At 43.5% G+C, this 14,068-nt stretch overlaps 1 protein-coding gene across 1 annotated transcript; it reads right to left on the minus strand.

The window, feature by feature from the left end:
• Positions 1 to 2,322: 2,322 nt before the first annotated feature.
• LOC142153182 (poly(U)-specific endoribonuclease-A-like) lies at positions 2,323 to 13,833 on the minus strand. Its single transcript, XM_075210519.1, has 7 exons — positions 13,725 to 13,833; positions 8,024 to 8,123; positions 6,871 to 6,982; positions 5,177 to 5,298; positions 4,970 to 5,082; positions 3,727 to 3,880; positions 2,323 to 3,091 (listed from the first exon to the last, which is right to left on the minus strand). Exons 1-7 carry the CDS (start codon positions 13,739 to 13,741, stop codon positions 2,828 to 2,830), a joined length of 882 nt encoding a protein of 293 aa, XP_075066620.1. The 5' UTR covers positions 13,742 to 13,833; the 3' UTR covers positions 2,323 to 2,827.
• Between the last annotated feature and the right edge of the window lie 235 nt (positions 13,834 to 14,068).

Genomic DNA, 14,068 nt, shown 5'->3' on the forward strand with positions numbered 1-14,068 from the left:
AGGGCCTAAGCCGTTGCTTGCCACTCCGTGTCGTAAATAGAATATTGGCAAGTTTACGTTTCTCCTCAGATGATTTTAATTTTCTTTTTTTGATAATTTTAGTGAACTTTGGCTTTTTGGATTTTACATGCCCTGTACTAGGAGATTGGGCATCGGCCTTGGCAGACGACGTTGATGGCATTTCATCGTGTATGTCATGACTAGTGGCAGCAGCTTCAGCATTAGGAGGAAGTGGTTCTTGATCTTTCCCTACTTTATCCTCCAAATTTTTGTTCTCCATTATATCCAGCACAAGAGAGCGTACCCCTAAACCACACACACTCTGCAAAGGCTTTAAAAATTATATGTGGCACAGGACAGTACCACTGGACTGGAGTTATACAGCAGTACAAATTCCTTTATACTGCAGGAACAGTGAACGTAGTTTAATATTGCAGTACTAATATTTCTGGACTGCAAGAACAGTGAACGTAGGTAAATATTGCAGTACTAATATTTCTGGACTGCAAGAACAGTGAACGTACTTTAAAATTGCAGTACTAATTTTTCTGGACTGCAGTAACAGTGAACGTAGTTAAATATTGCAGTAGAAATTTTTTTATACTTTTTTTTAAAAAAAATATATAATTTTTTTTTATTATTTTAGTATAATTTTTGTATAATTTTTTTATCATTTTTTTTAAAACAATGGACTCAGCAGGACAGAGCACAGGACACAGCACCACTGGACTCAGCAGGACAGAGCACAGGACAAAGCACCACTGGACGCCGACTGAAGATGGCGGCGGCAAGCGGGAAATTTATGGAATACGAGTATCGCGAGATCCGACGGCGGGATTTGGAGTCAGAGCCTCGTTTTCATTGTTTCTCTCCGCCGGAAATACCCGAACAGTGCTCGGATCGCCCTCGGATCCGCACTGTTCGGATGGGCTCGGATTGCGATAATACGAGCCTGCTCATCCTTAATATTCCATATATTCAACAATGAACATTCATCATCATCATTTATTTATATAGCGCCACTGATTCCGCAGCAATGTACAGAGAACTCATTCACATCAGTCCCTGCCCCATTGGACCCCAGAACTGTGAGGCAGAAGTGCTAACCACTAAGCCACTGTCCTGCCCACTTTAAGAACATATCCCCATGCTCATTGGAACACAGGCTGAGCTCCACACTCCAAGGTCATTCTTACACAACTGAGCTTGGATGGGCAGCTCCTAAACACCCCCCATTATAATCTGCCACAGCAGTGTCCTTATTTTATCAGGTCTGCCTCTTTCAACAGGCCCTGGTGACATCACGCACTTGACATCATAGTGAGTGACCACACTGCCCAGGGACAGTGCAGAGAGGCAGCTCATCTCTATATACCGCTCTATATAGCATATCGCCCTGTGGTGTCTCTATATACCGCTCTATATAGCATATCGCCCTGTGGTGTCTCTACATACCGCTCTATATAGCATATCGCCCTGTGGTGTCTCTATATACCGCTCTATATAGCATATCACCCTGTGGTGTCTCTATATACCGCTCTATATAGCATATCGCCTTGTGGTGTCTCCTAATACCGCTCTATATAGCATATTGCCCTGTGGTGTCTCTATATACCGCTCTATATAGCATATCGCCCTTTGTTGTCTCTATATACCGCTATATATAGTATATCGCCCTTTGTTGTCTCTATATACCGCTATATATAGCATATCGCCTTGTGGTGTCTCTATATACCGCTCTACATAGCATATCGCCCTGTGGTGTCTCTATATACCGCTTAATTACCACCCAGGGGCCACATTAATCTTCACCCACCTGAAATGTACACTATCAACTTTATTTGCCCACATTGTTACATTATATTAATAACAGCAAACTAATCATTGGAATGAAAAACTTGACTTAACACCTTTGTCGTAGTGATGGAAGATAATTTAGCAAAATATTATTTTTTATTTATAAATACCTTGTTTCAGTACAATGTGGGTTCTGTGCATAGTAATAAAATAAATTGGTCTCAGGAATAACCTGTTTTTATATCGGTCTACATTTACGACGGTGATACAGCGACCTCTAGTGGCCAATAGTCTAACACATATTTCTGCTGTATTAAGTTTTCTTTCCTGCCCTGGGGCTAGCTTTCCCACCATAGGCAGGGGAGGGCTGGCAAATTTTAGCCCGGGGGAGCAAGACTCGACTCAGCAGCCTGTTAGGAAGATTTTAAAGGAAAAAACAATATAGTCCATTCCGTTAATATCAAAAGAACATTATCATAAAAAAGTGAATTTGCAGGTAGAGAAACAAGCAAAGGACACATTAAATTCAACATAATAACATCATTTTAATGGGTCACAAGGTCATTCAGAACCCAAGCTAATTCCTGCATTGGAAACCGTTAATAAACATCACTTAGTTACGATTAATTAAAAAGGCACAGGGTGAAAATCTTTGGTCTCCTAAACATGGCTCCGAAAATGCCATAAATAATATATTATCTCTTATGGTGCTTTTTATGCATATTATAAAAGATTATGTATTTCTTCAAGCCACATTTTTGTAAACAGACCTGAGAGAGGGACCGTTATTGAGCCCCATAAAAATAAACTGGCCCATGTTCTCCTCTTGTTTGATAAGCTTGTACCCATTCTGTATAGGAGTGAAATGTTAAAGCTAACCTACATACAGCAGAGGCTGTCATTTTTTAGTCCCGTACCATGGATACCTCCACTGCGTGTAGGCCACAGATGAAGATCGATAGCTGCTACATTGATATCATTCTGCCTCTCCCACAAGTAGGCACTAGGGGGCAGTAGTGGTCACATGTGCTCAGTACAAGTCAGGGTTGTTGCTGCTCAGCAGGATGGGGTAGGCTGTCCCGATGTACCGCCCGTGACGATTCACCAAAATCTGCAGCTCGTATTCCTCCACTCGCACAATTTCCTTGGTGGTTTTCTCCTGGGACTTCAGGAAGACAATGGTGTAGACGGCAAATTCAAACTCCGGGCTCACTCCGATGAAGCTGCTGCCCACCGGTTTGACCATGTCCTTCCAGCTAAACTGCAGATTCAACACCTGGTCATCTTCATCGGGCTGGAAGAGATACGAAAACCCAGGTCAGGGGCAAATGCAGGATTTGTAGAGGGGGGCTTCCACACCACGCCACCAGTGGGCGTGACCAGCATGCATGGGGGCGTAGCTATAATATTAGACAGTGCTTGGCTGCTCTCCAACTCTTCCTATCCCCTTAATATACATGGGCAATGCTCCGTGCACTACTGTTAGGTGCACACAGCTCTCCCTTTTCAAGCAGAGCCGTGTGAAGCGGGGGCAGATCCAACCACCTCAAGTATACAGTGCCCCAGGTCTGGAGGGGGGTTTCCAGGCACTAGGAACCCCCCCCCCAGCCTTGGTTTGCCTATGCAGGCGAGTGTGCAGCTCTGTACTGTAATAGTGATAATAAGTTTAGCAGCAATCCCATGGAAAAAAAGCAGGTATGGAAAAATGCTGGTATTTATCATTTACCCTTTTTTCGTTTCTTCAGACTGCTATTAATTATTTCTGCTTTTTGGACTACCATGGCAACCACAGTCACATGGCACATGATGTAGTGAGCAGAGAGGCTTTGGAACACCCATCTGAGCTCTATCTGCACTGCATCCTCCTTCTCCCCCCCCTCTGAGTCACTAGCATCCAGCGAACACATGGATTCGTAACATCGCCCTTACCCTGCTCTTGGACTGGCGGCCCACAAATCCTTTATAGTCTATGTTGTTCCTCTTCTCTTGCAGGTAGAACTGGACCCAGTTGTGGAGTCCCATGATCTCCTGTCCCTTCTTAGACTCTCCTACAAACACGTGCTCAAAGCCACAGGAATCATTTCTGTAGAACAGTTATAAAAAAAAAATGAAAAATAATTTTTCATACTGGAATTATTAATTATTTTATTTTTTTACACAAAAATACCCCCAAACATTGTGATCACTTTTGCTAAATTTTATTGCATTTCCTTTCTACGCACGCGCACCCAAAATGCGTACGGATGATGGCTGTGACTAGCAATTCAGACAATAAAATAAACAGGGAATTAGGAAGTGTCTATTTGGGACAACCCGGTGTCATTTCAGTCTAATGGTCTAAGAAAATATATGATTAAACGGCAGAAAAACAGGGAGCGTGCAAGCTACAAAACCTTTTTTAAAAAATAAATAAACAAAATTCCTATATGGAGCTTTACTGCAGACAATCCCACAACTACAAGTTAGGATGGTCCATCGACTTCAAAATGGATTTTCATCTTCCATAGGAAGCCCCCCAAAGAGTTTAAGGTGTATATTTACTAAACTGCTGGTTTGAAAAAGTGGAGATGTTGCCCATAGCAACCAGATTCTAACTGTCATTTTGTAGAATGTAGAATGTTCTAAATAAATAACTAGAGTCTGATTGGTTGCTATAGGCAACATCTCTACTTTTTCAAACTCGCAGTTTAGTAAATCTAGCCCTAAGTTTGACAACAACAACAAGAAACTTCCATCAGTCATTCAGAAAACCCACCATCAATTCCCTGGGTCCTTTATTTAGAGGTGACAGGAGTATCCCAAATTATCCGACGCTCCCTACGTAGAGCAGCTATGGCCAATCACAGCCTATTCCTGCAGGGAATCTGACAGTAGGGATGGGGAAAGCGGTTACCTGAACCATGCTCAAAAATGGCATAAAAGCTAAGAGATTCAATGCGTGATCATCTGAATAATACATTTTTACTTCTCGTCCCTTAAATAACCCAATTTTGAGAGTAACAACAAAAAAATTGGTTATTTTTTGCAGGAAGATAGTGGATATTGCCATTAAAATATCGCAATAAATACATGAATCAATCACTTGTCAGTTTGAAGGAGTAACTATGGGACTGTAGAGGTAAATCTGGGTATTATTAGGGGTTAATAAGAAGACAATATAGGGTCTGCTCACCCGGCCCCGGACTGTCTGCTGTACAGCTGGAACCAGATGTTGTAGAGTTGGGTCTTAAAATCCTTTAGGTTTGGCTTAGACCAGTTTTTGTTCACCAAATATTCATGTGCGATCTGAAACACCAAGACGAGACAGCATGGAGCGCGCGTCTCCCCAACCTGCTAGCAGAGAAATGAGACAACATGGAGCCTACAGGACCCCGCTCACCTTCATCACTTTGGTTTCTAGAATTGCGTCGAGGAAACGATTTATTTCTGCCACTTCCTCTGCGGTCACGACTTCGGTCACCCCGGTGGCCATCTCGTAATTGTCGAGGAGGGAAATAAAGGCTGTGTGTGGAGGCAATTTGGAGGTTACAGCAGCAGGCGGAGAGAGGGGAGAGTCCTTCTGCTAAAGTATTTAGCGAAAGGTGATTTCTTCTACTCTTGTCTGTGGAGTTTAGTCTAGAAGCGAGAATGGGATCGGGGGAGGGGGTGTCTACCCAGAACCCTTTGGTACAATAATATACTTAAAATTCCTTAAGTATTTATACTTAAATATCCCAATTCAGCAGAGAGTGAGTGACAAGCTTACAGTTGTGATCTGAAATGCACCATTTTGGCTTAGTGCTAATGATGTGAGCAGCCTAACTGACTGAAATTTCAGCTTTTTGACAAGTATCAGAACCATTTATGACACTGTCCACTGAGATGGGATGTGGTTTCAGACATTTGTATGAAAATTTCCTTTCAAACTTAGCTGCAGCAGCACGTCAGAGTAACCATAATTCAGTTTACCAGACGTTACATATCTGAGATCTCACACACTGGGGATATCAGAGTTTTAACCATTGTTTGTTTAGCTGTTAGGAAAACAAAGCTCAAGAAGTTTGTTTAAACAGGTTGGCAGTCTTCCATCCAGTCATACCTCCCACGGGTCTCTCCACGGCTCAGAAATACAATAACAAAAAAACACTCCCGTTTCCTACATCTCCGGATCAGATCCTATCTGGTCTCACAGGATAATGTGGAACAAAATCTGCATTGCAATTTGAGGCTAGATACAGTCTATACAGCACTGTGCAGGCAGATTACTGAGGAACATCAACAGAGCACTCATCGGACGTCAAAGCTGACTCCAAACTCCATCATCCAAGGTCATAGATCTGGTCACAGAATGCAGTCCGGGACCTGATTATTTTTTGCAGCACCTTCAGCTGTGTGGAAACTGTCCACCAATGATTGCTCAAGGAATATCCCTAAAAATTGAATGCTAATTGGGCAAGCTACAAAGAGCTAGCAGGTGATAACGCCAGTGGTTGGTGCTGGTGATAGGAACCTATTCGATTTATTTGGCAATTTGAAAAAAATAATGAAAGATCTGGGAGAACAGCTTCACAGTGGCATGTGACTGTCATGGCAACCACAGTCACATCGCACATGATGTAGTGAGCAGGCTGGGGAACAACCCTCTAAGCTCTGCCTTCACTGTCAAATCCTTCCCCCGCCTTCACCCCTTAGCCATCATATGACATGCTGCAAGTCTGTGCGTGTTACTGGCAGTCATATTTGTCTACCTGCCAGAGAGATTTTGAAAAGGAGATAATGATTTGTAGGAGGACAGCTAAGAAAAACTATTGCATGCTTCAAAAGCTACTTAACTTGCGATTTAAAGAAAAAGAAACCTTCTTGGCAGGATTGCTGCTTTAAAGTAGGCTAAAGCTTTATGAGCCTTGATCAATACACAGAACATGTCAACGGTATATATTTATATATTAAGAGTTTCCTAACAAGAGTTCTGTAAATTGTTTGGATCTATACAGCGGAGTCACTATTACAGGTAGTGGCGGCACCTTTCATCGTACTATATATTATTTACATGCTCAATCTTAAAGGAAACACAGTGTAATGAGGAGAACTCACCTGCAAAGGTCTTTCTGCTTTTCAGCTTCTCCTCATCGACAAATTGGAACAGGGGAAAACGGGCGCTGTCTCTGGCTTTGTTGGTCTTGGCCGGCACATATCCTGCTTGCCCCTGAGGTGGGAGGACTGATATCAATGAGGAGCAAACAGATCTCACTCCCACCAAGAGACACAACCATTCCTGTATCACCAAGTCTTGTTCACCAATATGTTCGCCCTAATCTAACATTCCACCATGACTTCTTCTGAAAGATTTGCAGACTTTAAACGCCCTCTTGTCATTTTCATTAATTGCATTGCTTCCTTCTGTAATTTTCAGCTATTTAGATCAATTATTTGCACTGACCTTGAATACAACACAAAGCTGTTCTACGTATAGAGTTGTACTCAATGCATAGATCACAAGCGAACTATACTATATCAACTATGCCTGATGATATAAACACATGGCTGAAAAGGAGAAAGCCCCATAGATAATGCAATGTATTTAGCAAAGGCCGCATATGTCAGCCAATAGGTTAAAGCCATGTGGTGTAAACCCCATTTAAGTGTGTTTAATTCCCATGTAAAACTAGGGTTGTCTAGTCTATCAGAGGGGTCATAATTATTTCACTGGCACCTGTCATTCATTCACCACCAAATACCTATAGCAAAAATCATTGCATTCATTGAGAAAAGAGAATGGTATTTATACACAGTAGTCTAAGTATAGTAACAGGATACACCCATAATCAGGGATGCATCTGGGGGGGGGGGGGGGGGGGGGGGGGAGTTTTAGTAGAGCTTCTCCCTCACCTATCACTATTGGGGCACTCTGATTGGTCAACAGTTCCAACCATCTACCAATCCGAGAGGAGGGATCTCCTACTACTCCGATTGGTGAATGGCCAGCGCCCTTCCCCAATCATTGAGCTCTGCGGTCATACCCAATAACTGTACGCCCGCACACTGCACGGCTCTGCCCAATGGCTGTTTTAAACACAATCGGAGCAGGAGGACTGGATCCATCACTTCTCTCCCACAAACATCTCTGCAGTGCGTGGCCCGAAAACATTAAACGTGATCCGACACTTGCTAGTGCCCCCTCTGGATCCGCCCCTGTTTCAAATATATTATTTAACAGAATAAACATGGCTGCCTCCGCCGACTGTACCTGGACTGAGATGCGGTAATCCTTGCCAGGCTTCATGCGATTCTCATCCGCGTCCCAGAGTTGATTGAACAGTTTGGAAAGTTCGTGATTCACATTATCCCTGGGGGGTGGGAGAAAAAAATTAATTGTTGAAAGAGCGTTGATGGAGATCTTATTGTCAGCTCTCTCCGACCTTGGTAAAAACACTGATACATGTAAGGACAAGTTTGAAACGGCGACAGAGTGACCGTTTTTGGCGTAAAGGTGTTTTGTGTTGGACTCATAGTCCACCAGTAAATCCAGTTACAAGGACCCATTGTCACACGTAACGCATTATACGTGGCACAAACATTCCAAACCCTTTTATGATAATCAATAATATGAATAATTTTATTTAATGATTTTGTGACAACCTGCCAACAAACTGCGCAAAGAGTCGACTGCGCTAATTCCCATTCCCGCCTGTAAGACATTAGACTGGAAGGGTCTGACCCTGCATCATCTCCAATTGTTATACAGACTTTTCTTAAGCAAACTCATTGCAATGTGATATTTTGTATCAATACTGTTAAAATAATTAACTGAATTTTTATTTCGGGTGATCGTTGTAATTAGCGCAGTCTATTTTGCTGGGCAGTTTATTGCGACCATTCTAAGAACAGAGTACCAAAAATAGGGATTTTTTTTGATAGTTGTCAAAAGCCCTGATTTTCAAAGGGGTGTCGCCAACCAGGAGAGGGGCGGGCCATTGTCTGGAAATGGGTGTGGCTTGGGTGCCTATTTATCCAACAGAATGTAAGTAGACATGCAGCAGGTCAGTTTCCCTTGTATAAAACATGCCATAGGTCCCACAGTTTCTCCCATTCATATTACTTTAATCTATTGGCTTGTCTGTGTCTTCCTGCGACTTTTATTAACTATACCAGTGGTTCCCAAACTGGGTGCCGTGGCGATCTCCCTGGGGTGCCTTGGCCAGGGCTGGTGTTAAGCAAGGCGGGTGACTACTTGGTAATTATTTTGGCTTAGGGGTGCCTTGAAAAAATTATTGAGACCCTAAGGGCGCCTCGAACTAAGAAAGTTTGGGATCCACTGAACTATACAGCTTTCTCTTTCTGTGTTTTTCATCCATGACCACATATCATTCGGCAGAGTTGTTTCTTTTCCTCTGACACAGATCTGCTCTCTGGGTACAGTTACATCCAATGCTGAGAGTACGAGAACTGGCAACAAGCAATGTATGCAGTTAAAGTGGCAGGAGGGCAGGTGCAAGTAATATATTAAAGTCGTTCAAAGGTGGATAATCCTGAACTTGCTATGACTTTGGTCACAATCTGTGAGGGGCCCGGATATATCTGTGGCTGATATAGGACTACTGTTCCTATATTTCCCAGCGTTGCACAATTGATAACAATAGGGGAACCGGCTATGGGACGCGGGATGAACGAGGCCTCTGAATGAATCTATATAACAGCTGTGCTTACGCTGCAGGATATGTACAGTAAAGCTGCTGGATAAGCCCATTGCTGCTATAAAGTACAGCTCAGACATGGACGTCCTTTGTGTAAAATGGCAGATACTGTAACACACAATTAACCCATCAGATCCCTCTGTGGCTGAAATCTAAGGGATTGGGACTTTATGCTGTTTATTGTCAAGGCCTAAAGCCCCCAAGGTGAGCACTCAGAAGTGTAAGGAAGGCCAAGAGCAAAGGGGGCTAGGAGAGAGAGAGACAGAGGGAGGGCGAGAGATGGGACAAGGGAGCGTCTGGGGGGGGGGGGGATCTGACTGGGGCAAGGGAGCGTCTGGGGGGGGGAATCTGACTGGGGCAAGGGAGCATCTGGGGGGGATCTGACTGGGGCAAGGGAGCGCCTGGGGGGGATCTGACTGGGGCAAGGGATCGTCTAGGGGGGGATCAGACTGGGGCAAGGGATCGTCTAGGGGGGGATCAGACTGGGGCAAGGGAGCATCGGGGGGGGATCTGACTGTGGCAAGGGAGCGTCTGGGGGGGGATCTCACTGGGGCAAGGGAGCGTCTGGGGGGGGGGGATCTGACTGGGGCAAGGGAGCGTCTGGGGGGGGGGATCTGACTGGGGCAAGGGAGCGCCTGGGTGTAGGGAAACTGACTGGGGCAAGGGAGCAGGCAATGGAAAGGCCATGGGGGATCTTGGACAACGGAAAGTCCGGGGTTGGGGATCTGGGGCAACGGAAAGGCCAGGAGAACTCATTGCTATTGGGAAGGAAGAGAGGACTGAGGAGAAGTGACAGATCATTATGCCCTTTGCCCTGAGAACTGATGACAGCAGGAGGTGATAATGGAGGAGGCTGCTCTAACATAACAGAACCGGTCACTTCACACCAAACTGCTGATCCAACCTGTACAATAGGTGAAAGCTCTTTTGTAACAAGCTGCTGGGCTGTCAGTCCTGATTGACCTGTCTGCCAGCGAGGACCAGGGGGGGCAGAGGCGCGAGTACAGGAGACCTCTGCGTCTGATGACACAAACAGATTGATACAATGTCACTTCCACAGCTCTGTCTCACTATCCCCACATCTAACGAGGCTTCCTCCACAGCGTATATCACACAGACAGGGCATTGTCTCTCCAGCACACCATCCCTATGTTCTTATATAGAGCTCCTATTGAATATTAATACAACAAAACATACAGAACCATCCAACACACTAAGTTAGTAAAATAACCAACCACATAAAACCACTGAACGCACCAACAATTAGTGATCTTGTGACAGGAACTGAAGGCTGGTGAGAGGTTACCACAAAGACACAACAAGTAGTCCCAGAACCACACAGTGTGAACAGCAGTGTTAGTGTTTATCATACACACATATCCTGTAACACTAAATACAGTCACTCTGCAGCTTCCAAAATTGTCTGGTTTAATCTGATCATGATCCGAGTTAAACTCCTATAATTACATAGAGCAGTTGAGGATTCTCCATTCCAGAAGATACAAAACTTTACAATTGCCACATATCTAGAAACAGAAGCAGAATGATCCTGCCACAAAGTTACTTATACACAGTTATTTCATTGCAGATGCTTAGGGTGTCAGAGTCTGCAGATAGACAATGATTTATTCGGTCACCTTGTCTATAAAGTGCCATAAAACTGAAAGACAAAAGTTTATTTTAAGACTTTAGCATTTATCCTTCTGGGTGTATTTTATTTTGAATTAAATACTGCATACAATCTCAGCACTTGTTGGCTGGGGGGAAGTTTAGACATCTGTGAGATCAAAGAAAAGAGAATAACAGAAACACTTCATTATTAAGAACAGAACAGTTTATTTATTTATTATTTTTAGAATTCTGTATTTTGGTATCAGGGCGGCTGAACAGGAAACAGACAAAGCGCAGACAACAAACATAACAATTCATAACAAAAACATTTATGGAGATCCAGGGAAAGAATTAATATGACCACACAGCAGAATTTAGGGGTGAAGTGGGAGGTGGGGGAAGGGGGTGACAGTACAGGGCTAGCAAGATGAACAGGGCAGTTTATTGACTGATAGGGTAAAAAAAATATGGCAGTATGCAGTCAACAACTTCTGAATAATTTTCTGACTAATCAGAAACTCCAAGCATAAATGTTTGTAATTGGATAATGCTTAAAGGACAATTCCCCCCACAACTATATGTCAATGTTAAGTAAGGCAAAATAAAAAACAATCTAACTTGCCTGGACCCCAATTAGTCAGAATATTCCAGCACAGGAGAGGTACCTGCTACAGAAATCTACAGCATTGCCCTATAATGATCCTATCCAAATGGATAGAACTGTGATTGGGCATATTTTGGGCACAAATGACAGAGGACTGTAAATCACCCTACAGGTGGGAACAAATTTCGCATTAAGCTGGGCACCCGTACAGCCAAGCAGTAAAAGCGATAAAACCTACTTGAACAAACTGCGATCACTCTGCATTGAATATGTGGCATTTTCGTAATAAAGAAATATATTATTACAATTCAGCTAAAGCACTGTTAGTTTTGGCATAAAGTCAGATGGGCGTATTTATTTTGTGTTCAAGTTTATAGATAGCGATGAAAGTGGCAAAGTTAAAGAATTTATGATATCTGACTTCTACCCTTTGATTTCAAGTCTGCATTTATTTTGTCTACCTTGTATGTCCTTATTTTATATATGCTGTTTTCCCCACTGTCTGTAGCTGTGGAGCACTGTGGCACCTTACAAGTCTATAATAATAATAATAATTAGAGCAAGGTCATTTTCCCAAAGAAACAGAACTTAATAATTTTGCACCTGCCTGCAACATGTACAGACTGCAGCGATCGTAGCTCTCTGTAAATAATAGTCCCTTTGATCCTACTGATACCCTCTGTCTACTGGGGGACGTGTCTATCCTGAGGAGGGATTAGAACATGGGAATACCGCCTCAGGGGAGGGAGAGTCGTCTAACCTGCAGGAAAGTTTCACAAAGTCCATATTAATTGCTGCAGTTTTCAGGACTGTGCCACAAACTGAGGTCACTGTGGTGTTTATAGTAACCTGGTCCTAAACTAGCAGCATTGAGTTCATTAAATTACTTTTCACTGCATTCTCCAGTGGTATAAAGGATTTACATGTCTCACATACCACTTAGTCAAGAAACCCTAACGTCAAAGTAAAAACGTATTGAAATAAAATCCTAGAAAATCTACATAGAATGGGCACCCTTCATTACTTAAGCTAGGTACACACGAAACGGTTTTCGTCCAATAATCAGCTCAATCAGCCGACATACGACGCTCATTCAAAAGCCGGGTCAGTGTGTGACACGATGGTCGAAAGTCTGCCCAAATGGACGATTGTCGCCTCATTTGGTTGGTCGTACCGTTTAATATTTTCGTTCCAATCTCGTTTCCGTTGTGTAGTGTGTATAAACTTCCGACCGATCCACAACAGTGAGTACGAAATTACAGTCATTGGCTTTAAAATGTCGCTAAAGGGATGTCCGCTCTTCCCTTTATCTTCCTAAACAAGGCTAGTGTGTATGCAGTCCATGGACCGAGCAATCGGAACATCGATCGCATGTAAAATCGATCGGCATAAAAAGTTGGTGGAAAATTCTGAAGTCTGTACCCAGCTTTATAAGGGCTCAGTTAAAGTAAAAATTCATCCACCCCTTTATGACGTGACGCCCCATCCCCATATTATTCTATTCAGTATTGATAGAGCTTTTCATTTACCTGTAGCTGCCAGTCCTGAAGGAGTCACATTAGGTCAATTGACTGGACAGTCCTCAATTGACTGGACAGTCCTCAATTGACTGAACAGTCCCTGTGTACCACCTTGTGTACCACCACAGCACAGGGGTCTCTAAAATTTGTTTCGCCTGTTAATCAGACTCAGGATTTCTGGTTTTAGACATTTTTTTTATAGTAACTTTACTATTATCATTTAAATATAACACTTTAATAAAAAAAAAAAAAACTAGTCAAGTTTTAATAAAATTAACAAACAAAATTCAGAATTAGTAGTTTTTTTGGTTTGTTCTTTTTTCTTTAAAGGGGGATTCTGGGAATCCATCCAGCTCAGTGGTATGATGGCCCCTTTCCTGGCTCTGCAGCCCACTCACCCACAGAGCTCTGCAGCAGAATCACACTGCTTGTCCCAAGAGCTTGCAGACTGATGCTATTTCAGCCTGAGGTCCCAGGGTTGCCTAGGTCTGGTATAGGACAGTACAGAATGGTCCTCACCTGGTGCTGGTGGCCATGGTGCTCTCCGGTCCTCATCCAGCTGCGCTCTCCGGTGTCTCTGCAGCCAGAACTGTCCCTTATCCGCTAGAGACTCTCTTTGATATTGACAGTTGTCCCATCCAATCACAGCGCTCACACTCGGCACGCCCAGCAACGGTAGCTACAGGGGTGTGGCCGTGATTGACATCTCTCTGGGCTAATCGCTTGGCTGCTAGCGGAAACATCCAGCGGGGCTTCGTTGCCTGGTAACCGGTGTTATTGACAGCTCTGTAGACGAATGAACGAACGCTGTGTGGGCGTGGCTTCATTCTGACAGGCGGGTCGCCTCTCATATGACTGGCAGC

This window comes from Mixophyes fleayi, chromosome 4 (assembly GCF_038048845.1).
Source record: "Mixophyes fleayi isolate aMixFle1 chromosome 4, aMixFle1.hap1, whole genome shotgun sequence".
In the NCBI taxonomy this organism is placed as follows: domain Eukaryota; kingdom Metazoa; phylum Chordata; class Amphibia; order Anura; family Limnodynastidae; genus Mixophyes; species Mixophyes fleayi.

Excerpts from the sequence above, each read along its gene's own strand:
- LOC142153182 (XM_075210519.1), bottom strand. Across the intron at positions 5,299-6,870 it reads AAGCAGAAAGACCTTTGCAG|CCTTTATTTCCCTCCTCGAC; the intron begins GTGAGTTCTCCT and ends CTCCACACACAG. Across the intron at positions 5,083-5,176 it reads TAGAAACCAAAGTGATGAAG|ATCGCACATGAATATTTGGT; the intron begins GTGAGCGGGGTC and ends TTGGTGTTTCAG.